The 12062-nt window shown below is 45.4% G+C and overlaps 1 protein-coding gene across 9 annotated transcripts in view; it reads left to right on the top strand.

Moving 5' to 3' along the window:
* The window catches only part of TMEM225B (transmembrane protein 225B), a 42967-nt gene that overhangs the window by 13258 nt on the left and 17647 nt on the right, over positions 1–12062 (top strand). For 3 of the 9 annotated variants that reach the window (XM_057695621.1, XM_057695623.1, XM_057695617.1), the window contains exons 1-2: positions 1799–1913; positions 6799–6904. Coding sequence is in view for 3 of the 9 variants with exons in the window: in XM_057695616.1 (XP_057551599.1) it covers positions 1838–1913; positions 9601–10544 (1020 nt within the window). In the remaining 6 variants the exon portion in view is untranslated. Of the gene's footprint in view, positions 1–1413; positions 1560–1751; positions 1914–6798; positions 6905–9600; positions 11245–12062 lie in introns of those variants that run through there. The other 6 variants (XM_057695618.1, XM_057695624.1, XM_057695615.1 and 3 more) reach the window with 5 other exon arrangements.

Here is a 12062-nt window from a genome sequence, read left to right as displayed (position 1 = left end):
TACAATGTGGTTAATAATAGCATGAAATTAAATGTAAAAGCTACTGGTCATATACTAAGTGCCCCAAAGTTTTTAATGTAAATACTAATATTAAAAAACACTACAATAGAGAGGAGATACTTAGACAAAAATCTTAGCAAAAAATCTTAAAAAGGGAATTAATGAGCAAGCGTTTACCAGTGTAGTTCTAGCATTGTCCAGGGAGGGACAACCCTGCTTTGGAGAACATAAAATATGACTAGAGAGATCATGAGGCACTGGGCTGTGTGTGCCTCCTGACTGGCACTTCCTGCTGGAGTCAGCAAACTGTGACATGTCTCTAACATTTCGTATCATGTGGCATCACATCTTACACTTCCTTCAAAATATGAGTGTCTGAAGGAACCATTGTTAAATCCAAGATTGAGCATGGTTTCAAACAGGTGGCACCCTGTACAAATCAACAAAAAAATATTTGGGAATTATTTTGCTGTCTCATCCCATTCACTCTCTTCACTTTAAGAAAATGGTTACCCTCTTATATTTGTATATCATCCGTGGTTATAAATTTACAACCTGGGCATAATTACCAGCACCTTTTTTTCTTTCCCGCAGTTGCTCATGTTAAAGCTCCCCCCTACTCCCACCTCCGCCCGGCCCCCAGTCTTCTTCCACTGTCCTTCCTGTGGTTAGCCTCCAGGCTCTGGTTTGAACGGGCCAGGGTTCAAGTCCTGCCTCTAGTTTGCCCTCGAACTCTGCAGCTTCTGGCATGTAAGACAGTAAAAGGTATCACCTTCGTGGGATTGTTGTGAAGGTTAATGACATAATGTCCGTTTCAGTGCTCCTTAACCGGTAGCTGTTATTTTTGAGTTTAGCAGGAAAATACCCTTTATCATGAACACCTCATTTCCTTAACCCATTTTCCTGCTTCAGCGTATCAGATACGCCTCTGCAAACCTGTACTTGAGGTGCAGTAGGTGTTTGAGTCTTGATCTTATCTCTGCGGCTTTTCTTCCTCTTTCAGCCCTTTGGTACCAGTATGTTTCTCCTCTGCGTTTATAGGCTCCAGGCAAAACTGGGAGGCTGGGTTGAAGCGACAGAGAGGAGGACAGGATGGATAGAGGGCGTAGATAACAGGTTTTGGCCCAGCAGGGTCAGCGTGACTTGTGATCCTGAAGAAGGAATGTGGAGATGGGTGGAGCAGAGCGGAGGGGGCAAATGGGGTGCACACGGGACAGTGGGGATGAGAAAGAAGAAACAACCAATTTAGATCCCAAGTCCACTTGGGCGATGAAGGGCAAATAAAGAAAGAAGCCTCTTCCGTCCTCCTTCAATCCCTCCTTGAGAAGGAGGACAAACGCCGAAGGAGGCCCCCCACGCGATGCCTCTCTGGACCCAGCTCCCCAGCGGTCCCTAGGGAACCCGCGATCGAGGTTAGACCTCCGAGCTGCCTAGATGGGCCCCGGAAGTGCGCGCGGAGCAGCCGGCGTTTCCAGTCCGGCTGGCGGTGGAGGTCGCCGACGCACCTGAGCGCGCGGCCGGCTGAGAGAGTGAGTGTCGGGGCTCAGCGGCGGGAGAAGGTGAGGCCGGGCTGGGCCGGGAGGACCCCCCGTGGGGCCGGGGTGGGGCGCGCTGCCGGCCGGCCTGGCGCTCCCCGCTGCGGGGCCCAGCCCGCCTGCAGGGAGGACGAGGCCCACGGGCCGGGAGCCTCTCGAGCAGCGGCACCTGCCGCTTTCCCTACATCTGTCCCCTTCTCGCTCTCTGTCCTGAAGTGACTGCCCGCCGCTTGTGTCGGGTTCTGAAGACCGTATAGAGAAGATTCTGGCCTTGGAGCGGCACTGGGGACTGGACCCAGCCCATGGAGAAGCTGCCTGAGCAGATGCCCCCGGAGTCCCCGTGTCCATCCCCAGAGCAGGAGCCTGGAAAGAGCAAGGGTGAGGAGAACTGACCTAGCTGCTTTCTTTATCTAAACTTTGTCCCTCCCACCGCGGCGTCAGGTCAGATGCACACTATTAACCGTGCGCTTAGAATTACGCTGGTGCAGGACACTGGTTTTTTTGTTTGCTTTTTAACCTAAAGCTCTATTACACGTAAATAAAGCCTATCACTAATGTTTCCTCTCTTACTGTGTGGAGCAGATCTGCAGACCTGCAGCAGTTTTGTCCATAGCACTAAATCTTGAGGATCTGTCATTTCAGCACCTGTTAACTTGCTTTGCCTTTGAGAGGCTCAGTACATTTTGTGTGAATAAATGAATGAATGCACCCAGCCAAGTGTGTCCTATACCCCAGGTACCAGGAGAAGAGTGGGCATCTCCCCGCAAGCTGTTGTTCATCATTAGGGAAGATACATTTTCCACCCAGGGTATAAACATCAAGCGAGTGCCTTGCCCGTGGCATACTGTAGATGGCCCAGACACCTGCTGATGGAAAATAAGGTTAAACTGGAAACATCAGCATTTAAATTTCAATCTGCCATCCCACCATTATCTGGTGTATGCCTGGCCTTAAAAAAAAAGTGGATTTAGATTATTAAATTGAGAGACAAAGGCTTAGGTAAGCTAATCATGGGTTTTTAGATGGCTTATGTTTGGAGGATTTTTCTTCCACACATGTAGCCTTCTAATTCTGTTTTAGGCTAATTTTTAACTCAAGTATTTATTGAGTTGTCATTATAAGCTGCTGAGACTAAGTTGAAAGAAAACCTAATCCCTAGCCCCCTGCCCTCCTCACCAGCTTAGAGTTGAGTTGGAATAGTTCTCTGTGAGAGACTACAGGACAATAAAAATGTGGAAGTTCACAAGAAGAGATCCCTATTAACTGGGTGTCGGCCCAGGAGGCCTTAGAAAGTCATATATTTGGCCTTGAAAGAATTTACAGTAAGAAAATAATCAGGTTTTAGGTAAGAGGGGATAGGCCCTTACCAGTTTCCTCGCTGCTAGTCTTTCTAAGGCCGAGTCCCTTAGTTGCCATCCTAAGATACTAATTTATTTGTGTTAGTTTTCAGTGCCCACTGCATTCAGTCCATTCTCTACAGCCTGGCCTTCAGGGTCCTCTACAGTGTGGTCTCAACCCAACTTTAAAGTCTTTATCTCAGTGTTCCCCCAGACAGACCCTACAAGACTGGTGTGCCTTCACAAGATAATGCTGAAAACACCTTGCACCGTCCACCACTGTGCCTTTGTGTCCTCTTTGTGTGTCACTCTCCCCTATGTTCTCTGCCTACCAAAACCCCACACATCCCAGCGTCCGTTTTTGAAAGCTCAGTGCAGGGCAGCCTCCTCCATCAAGCTTCTGAAGCGGACTGCTGACTGCCAGCAAGGAAACAGACACACGCCAGAGACGTTTACGTGGAAACATGCGGGACGTGGTTGACTAAGCAGTAGAGGGAAGTTGGGTATAATCACCTTTGTTCCCTTTGCTCTCATACCTCTTAAAAAAATCTCCACCAGTTGCTGTTAAGCTTGTAACTGCCATTCACTTAGCGCGGGGCACCGCTTCTGTGCCACCGAAACTGATTATATCCAGGGTACCAGTGGCTTAACTAATGAGTCCACCGGGCACATTTTTTTTCAGCCCTAATTGTTTTTGACCCCTTAGTATTTCTGTTGATGTGATTGCTCTTCCTTGAAACTCTTGTTCTTCGCTTTCGGAAGCACCATTTTCTCCTGGTCCCGCCTCTTGCCTTCTCAGGGTCTTTCCCACTCCTGTTTCTCTACCCGTTTCTTTCTGTTTCTTTTCTTGGCTGCACCAAGCACGTTGCAGCATCTTAGTTCCCTGACCAGGGATTGAACCTGGGCTACCACAGTGAAAGTGCTGGCATCCTAACTATTGGACCGCCAGGGAGTGCCCTCCACCTGTTTCTTAAATATTGATTTTCTCCAAAGCAGTCCTCAGCCCTCTTCTCTTTTCACTCTCATGGGTGATCCTGTCCGCTGCTGTGACTTCGGGTTCCCGCTATGCTGCTCTGGCTTCCAGCTGACTCCTGAACCAGACATTCGTGGGTGTACTTCTGGACTCATTCTTTTCTGCCAACCCCCACCTCCCTACCTTCCAGTGACTCCCTTGGCTAATTTTAGGAGGTGGTTTTCCCAAGCCAGAAAACTTGGAGTCATCCTCTATATTTTCCTTCCCTCTGTATTCATTTGCCACCAGATCCTGCCAGTTTTTCTTCAGAAAGGCCTGACTCTCTTGCCTGTCACCCCCACTTCCTCATTTATATTTCCTTGGATTATTGACACATCCCTGTACTGTTGGTGATTTCCCCCACACTCGGCTGCCCTCCCTACTGCTGCCAGAATGAACTTCCCCAGAAAGAAATGTCACCATATTATTCTCTGCCTATGGAATAAAGTCTAAAATCCTGAGTGCGGCGTGTATGTCTCTTCATTATGTTTTTCTAAAAAAATTGTTTAGAGTGACTTTATTATTATTATTTTTTGCCCTTTCATTATCTGGCTCTACTCTGTTTTTCTGCTCCATCTCCTGCTTCCTGCCCACATGGAGCATACATCTCACTGAAATTTTTTATCATTACTCCTTAAACTTCATATTTCCTTTTATGTTTCTGAGTCTTAACATATGCTGCTGCTTTTGCCTGCAGTTTTCTTTACCTTGTTGATCCTGATCATAGTTCAAGACGGCTCAACTCCATTCTTTGAGGATGCCGTCCGCGGTTCACCTGCGGAGGGCTTGTCACTCCTAACTGTGCTTTGAAGCAGCATTATACTCTCTTTCCCAGAATCTCGCACGTAGTAAGTGGTACATATGTCTGTTGAATGATTAAATCAAACAGCAAGTATATTAGTTTCCTAGGACCACTGTGACAAGTTACTGCAACTGCATGGCTTGAAACAACAGCTGTGTTCTCTCATAGGTCTGGAAGCTAGGAGTCCAGGAGGGCTGGGCTCGCTCTGAAGGCTCCAGGGAAGAATCCTTCCTTGACTGTTCATAGCTTCTGGTGGCTCCCAGCCATCCCTGGTGCTCCTTGGCTTGTGTCTGCCTCACTCCAATCTCTGCCTGCATTGTCACATGGCCTTCTTTCCTGTGTGTTTGTGTGTCTGAATCTTTCTCTCCTTTCTCTTATAAAGATACCAGTCCTTGGATTTAGGGCCCACCCTAATCCATTATGACCTCATCTTAACTAATTACCTCTGCAGAGACCCTGTTTCCAAATAAGGTCATCTTCTGAGGTATACATAAATTTGCGGGAGGGGGCTCTGTTTGACCCAGTACAGGAAGCATTGCTCATGTCTTCTGCTGTTAGAAGTAAACATACTTGGGATCACACAGCTTTGTAGTCAAGCTGCTTGAAGAACTGTGTAGATTTCTCCCTTCCTTTAAATTGGAAGCAAATCAGTCTAGAAACCTTTTTTTAAACCTTTGTCCACGGGGACACATTTTATATGCCTGTTATTCCAGAGGGCAACTGCTCCCTTCTTGGGCTTCTCTAGCTCTGTCTCAGACTGGCCTCTGCAGAGGTATTCCAGAGGTCCTGCTATCCATCAGAGTTTGGATCCAAGTCTTTGATACTTCTCCTATAAGTGGCTCAAACCCATGAGGAGATATACCTCTCTGAGTTCTATTTGAGTCTCAGTCCTGAAGACTTTTTTGTAAATGGTCTACTTGGGGCCCTCAGTGATTTACAGATTCTTCTCTTGATGGAGTAGAACTTCTTTTTAATGGATTGCTAGGAAGTAACTAGGAGCATTTTAAAACACCTAATACGTGCAGAGTTCTTTACATAGTACTGGGGTTGGAGGAAAAGAAATGGAAGACACCTTTTATTCTAGAGGTACTTTCAATATAAATTGAAGGGAATACACACATACAGAAAACTAAACATATTTCTAAGGAGAGGCCCAAAGTCAGTGTGGTTAAATGCCACAGGAACTGTATGCTTTAGAGATTCAGAGGAAAGATCGCTTCCAGGAACTGTATGCTTTAGAGATTCAAAGGAAAGATCGCTTCCAGCTGGGGGTTGGGGCAGGGTTAGGTTTGGGGAAGGAGGCTGCCTTTGATCTGTGTCTTGCAGGGTGGATAGGATTTTATAGGTGAAGTTGGAAGGGAGGGTGTCCCAGGTCGGGGAGGAAGGTTGAGTGGAGAAGGAATTGGTGGGGAGGTAAATGTTCAGGAAACAGTTCATAGTAACCGGAACACAGAGTAGATGTGATGGAGGATGAGACTAAAGGCAGAGTGGAGTACGATCGTGGAAAATGAATGCCAGGCCATAGAGTTTAGATTTTGTTTGGCAGAAATTGAGGTATGTTAGCTTTGCTTAACAGGAGGCTAGCAGGTGAGTATTGCAAATCAAGGAAGAGATTCTGTTTAGTGTGCAAGGCGATTAGGATCTGACTTTAGGATATTAGCAGGGATACCAGGAAGGCAGGGACAAAGTCAATAAGTATGTTGTAAGTAGAAGCAATAGTACTTGTTTACTGAGTGGATGGGGGGCCGAGAAGAGAGTCACTGGTCATTGTCGCCCACCCTCCACCACTTCTTATTTTGAAAATTATTAAAGCTACGGGAGAGCTGCAAGGCTATTATACCAGGTACTCACACCAGAAGTGTATGTGCAGGTATGAGAGCCACCACGTGGAAGTGTCTTTTTCGATTATTGGAGATGCTGCAGCTGGTTTACGAATATCCCTCATCTCAGTAGATGGGAACACTGTCCCTCCAGCTACTCAACCTGGAGAGAAGCCTTTGTTCCTCTCATATCCATATCCATCAGCCAGTAATCTTGTCCATGCGACCATCAACATTTCTTTCCAGAATCCAAGTACTTCTTACTACCTCCTCTGCCACCTTCTCGGTTCAGGTCACTGTCATCACTTACCTGGATTATTGCAGCAGCCTGGTTGATCGTCCTGCGCCTGCAGGTTCCTCCCTGCAGTCCACCCAACATGGCAGCCAGCGCGATCCAGGTAAAGTGTCAGATCTTGTCTTCCTCTGGTCAGAACCCTCCAGTGGCTTCCCATGTCACGCAGAGAAAGAAATCTCTTACAAACCTATAGCCTACAGGGGCCTGTGTTCTCTGATCCCCCACTTTATGTCTCTGACGTCACTTCTTACTTCTCTCCCCCTTGCTCATTCTGCTCCAGTCACACTTGCCTCCTTGAACACCCGGGGCCTTTGCACTTGCTATTTCTTCTGTGTGTAATGCTCTTTCCCAGATATCCTTATCTTCTTCAAGTCTTGGCTTCCATGTCATTTTCTTAGTCCTCCTTTGGCTGTGATATTTAAAATTACAACCCTTTTGCCGACTGTCCCCTGGCACTCTAATCCTTGTTCCTTGCTTTTTTCCTCTATAACACTTTTATGACCTTTTACTAGTATGTAATTTACATAGTTTATTATCCATCTCCCTTAGTAAAATGAAAGGTCTTAGAGCATGTTTGTGTTTTGCTCACTGATGTATCTCAGAGCCTGGAACTGTACCTGGCATGTTGTTCATGTTGTTGGTGCTCAGTAAAATGTGCCGAGTGATGCTTACGTGACTTAAAGATGAGGAGTATTTTAAGAGATGTACGGAAAGGATCACCTTCAGCTTCACGCAGAGGGAGATACTGAACAGGGCCTGAGAGCAGTGAGATTGACATCCTTGACTACGTTGGGCAGGCTGTCAAATCTCGGGCAGTAGGCAAATAAAAGGCATGTCCTCTAGAACATCTCAGCCTTACGTGTTGTGAATAGAGTGGTTCAACAGATAGTAAAGAGGCTTTGTATGGGGAGCAGGTCAGATGAGGCTGGAAAGAGGTGGGGGCCAGGTCGGGGAGGTAGAGAAGAAACCCTCATCCCTGCTCCCCAGGAGCTTGCAGTTTGTCTGACAGGTGAGGTAAACACATGTGCAGGGGGATGTAAAAACATTAAACCAGCAATCCGTTCACACCTGGTAGAATAACTATGATCAAAACCAGGAAATAACCAGTGTTGGCGGGGATGTGGAGAAGAGGGAACCCTCGTGCACTGTTGGTGGGAATGTAAATTAGTGCAGCCATTATGGAAAATGATATGGAGGTTCCTCAAAAAATTAAACATAGAACTACCACGTGATCCAGCACTTCTGGGTATTTATTCAAAGAAAACGAAACCATTATCTCGAAAGGATATCTGCACCCCCAAGTTCACTTCCGCATTACTTACAATAACCAAGATGTGGAAACAACCTCAGTGTCCACCAACGGATGAACACATGAAAACATGCTATCTGTATACACAATGGAAGATTATCCAGCCATAAAAAAGATGGAATTCCTGCCATTGCAACAGCATGGATGGACCTTGAGGGCATTATGCTAAGTGAAATAAGTCAGAGAAGGACAAACACTTGTATGTAGAATCTGAAAAATCCAAACTCATAGATATAGAGAACAGATTGGTGGTTGTCAGTGGTGAGAGATAGGGAGAGGGAGAACTGGATGAAGAAGTTCAAAAAGTACAAACTTACAGTTGTAAGATGAATACGTCCCAGGGATGTAAGGTGCAACATGGTGATTATAATTAACAATACCATATGGTATTATTTGAAAGTTGTTTAGAGAGTAGATATTAAAAGTTCTCATCATGAGAAAGAAATGTGTAAAAAAACAGATATCCAAATTGAATGTACAGAAGAGGGCATATCTGGAGGTGGAGAACAAGTGTAAATACAGCTCTATGATAGCAATTATTAAATGCCTTAAAGACAATGACCATTCCCTACTAAAATCTGGGCTCTATATGTTTTAGACTCTCACTGCTGATGGAAATGATATTACATTGGATATTCCTCAGCACCCCCTTCTTCCAGAAAGATCCCCCTAAGCAGAGGGCCTTCTTTCTGTAATATCACTGCACTTCAGTAGGCCACATTTAGTAAGTAAAACTCAAGAGGAGAAACATATTATAGTATACAGGAGATGTTTTTCTATCATCTCGCTTAGATACAGCTAGGGTGCAGAATTGGTTTTTGTATGTTCTCTTAGATGTTGAAATAGATTTGGAAATATTTCTCGCTACCCCGTGCTTCATATTTTAAGCAGCTTTTCCTCCTATTCTCCCCCTCCCTTCCTTTATCAAATCCTCCCAGTTTGCACCATTTCTAAAAGGTGCAAGTATGTCATGTAAGGTCTGAGTATGTCATGTTTATGAGTGAGCATGTGAGCATCTGTGTGTAGAGAGAGACTCTCAAAAGGAGTGAGGGAGGTGCTGGTGTCTGTTTACCAGAAGGGAGCCTTTCCTGTTACCATGGTGACAACCCATGCGGCCAGGGTACCATGTGGACAGAACCTCTGCGTGAGGTTCTCTTCCTTTATTATCTGCTCAGTCCCTGCCCCTCCCTACACATCGCCACAAGCATCACCCTCCCTGTGTTCCGGGATAATCCCACTTCCCTCAAACTCTGCTTTCCTGTTCTGCTAGTTCCAGTGTATCTGTCCGGTCAGGTACTTCATGTATAAATCCTCACTTTAGTTTCCCCACCACCTTCTCCAGATCTGCTCAGCTTGTATCCATCTTTTCCCTATATTGCAAGGCCATTTTTCATACTTTTTGAACCAGATACCATGGAATACTTTGATCGTCCTGTTTCCCACCGGGAGTTTTTATTGTTACATACACTTTTTTTTGTATTTTCCGTCAGATGGTGAGACCTGGACTGAGGATCAGTTAATTATAAAGCAGAAAACTCTTGCAGTAGGGACACAACCACATGATGGAGATGCATGTGAACAAAGCAAACACAAGGGACCCTATGAATATGGGCGAAACTTCGGTGATGCCTCAGACTTTATCCAACAGCCACATGTTCTTATTGAAGAGAAATCTCAAATGTGTAACACTTGTGGGAAGTTATTCAGGCGGAACGTGTACCTTATTCAGCATGAGAAAATCCACACACAAGAGAAGCCTTATGAGTGTCATGAATGTGGAAAAGCGTTTGGCCATAGTTCAAATCTCATTCAGCATCAAAGAATTCACACCGAGGAGAAACCCTATGCATGTGGTGAGTGTGGGAAGGCCTTCCGGCGCAGCTCACACCTCATCCAGCACCAGATTGTTCACACAGGGGAGATGCCTTACATGTGTAATGAGTGTGGAAAAGCTTTTGGACGGAGCTCAAGTCTCCTACGACATCAGAGAATCCACACCAGGGAGAAACCGTATGAATGTACCGAATGTGGGAAGGCCTTCAGCCAGAGCTCAAATCTAACAGAACACCAGCGAGTTCACACCAGAGAGAGGCCATACGAATGCAGGGACTGTGGGAAAGCTTACAGTCGTAACTCACACCTCATTGAACATCAGAGAGTCCATACAGGGGAGACCCCTTATGACTGTAAAGAGTGTGGGAAATCTTTCAGTAGGAGTTCACTCCTTATCAAACATCATAGAATTCACACTGGAGAAAGACCCTATGAGTGCAGTGAGTGTGGGAAGGCCTTTAGTTGGAACTCCCACCTTATTCAGCATCAGAAGACTCACAGTGGAGTAAAACCTTCCGAGTGTAAAGAATGTGGGAAAACCTTCAAGAACAGTTCATACCTTATTGATCAGCTGGGAATCCATACGAGAGAGAAACCATGAATGAAGTGAAGGAGGTATAAAGTCTTTGGTTGGAGTTCAGCTCTTAGTGAACGTCAGAGAACTCACGCTGGGGAGAAAACCTTTGGCTGTAGTGAGTGCAGACGGCCTTCAGTCCTAGTTCAACTCTTACTAAGGCCTGAAAATCCTCATCATGGACAAATCTCATGGATGTGTTCAGTGGACAAGTGCCTTTAGACAGAGTTCCTACCTAGTTCAGCATCCAGCCGGTTCGCTTTGGGGGAATGGTGGGTATTGGGAGAGCCTTGCTGTGTGTCGGAGAGGGGCACGAAAGGGGCGTCGTGTGACACCACTGAGGGGATGACTAAAGGGGAAGCTTTAGATTGCACTACTTTTTATTTGATTTTGAGGATCTACATCAGAGGGAGATTCTATGGTTTGTTTTTCAAATCTCCATAGTCATCCTCCAAAAATGGAGTGAGTTCAGTCCATTCCAGAGAAGAAAGAATCAGGGGATTCTGGATTCAGACTCATGGATCAGGAAAGCAGTGGGGTGACCTTTGAACCCAATAGCTTTCCTTCTATCTCATCTGTCCTGTTAATTGTAACTATACCTGGAAGTGGCTCTTGGGTCTTCTTGGACCCGCATTTTCGCTCCTCAGTGTCCTGCAGACTACCGACTCTCTTTTTGTTTTATACAACATAGATGCTTTTAATAAATGGGCAAATTTTCTAAGCCAAATAATTCCTCAGTATAACATGTCACGGGCTTTGTTATGTGTCAACTCCAATAGGCTGACCTGCATTTGTCAGACTTCCCTTTTGTGTATTTTTTGGTGTGTGTGGGCTACACGGGAGATTCTCGGGAGAGCTGGAGGGCAGAAGAGAAGCAGCAGTAATTTTGTAGCCTGGTGTGTTGTCGCTGGTCTGCTGACTCACCTCACTGGAGCTGCGCCTGAAGCTGGTCTACCTTCCCCTGGATTCTTTTTGGCTGTACTGGGCCAGGGTGTGTGTGTGTGTGTGTGTGTGTGTGTGTGTGTGTGTGTGTGTGTGTGTGTGTGTGTGTGTGTGTGTGTGTGTGTGTGTGTGTTTTTCCTTCCCTGACTGAATCCTAGTCATACACATGCTTACGCTCCTATGACAAATACACATTTATTTCAGGTTTAGGTAGAGAGAAATGGTTAACTTCTGGCTGTTTTCAAAAAAGAACCTCAATAATAAGTTTCAAGATTTCCTGTCAGGAAAGGTACTGTTCAAATTCCTTTATAACAAAAATTCCATCATAACCCGAGGCAGACCTTCACTACTGTGTAATTAATTGTCAAGGGAAAAGTCTGCAGAGCAGTTGAATAGTGTGATACATGATTGATGAAATTTTAAAAAATCCAAATTTTGAGCTCCCATTTATCATGAATATTTTAATCATTAAAGGAAATTCCCAAAGTACCTCTAGTAGGCAGTATATTTTAGATTTATTCTAGGTATCTGAGACAAGTACCTACTTTGTTGTAAACACTTATGTTTTGATTACAAAAAATCAGATTATTTTTCCTCCTGTCA

The sequence above is a fragment of the Hippopotamus amphibius genome, chromosome 9 (assembly GCF_030028045.1).
Source record: "Hippopotamus amphibius kiboko isolate mHipAmp2 chromosome 9, mHipAmp2.hap2, whole genome shotgun sequence".
NCBI lineage: Eukaryota > Metazoa > Chordata > Mammalia > Artiodactyla > Hippopotamidae > Hippopotamus > Hippopotamus amphibius.
Note: the sequence above shows the minus strand (reverse complement) of the source record. Positions and strands in the feature narration are given on the sequence as shown.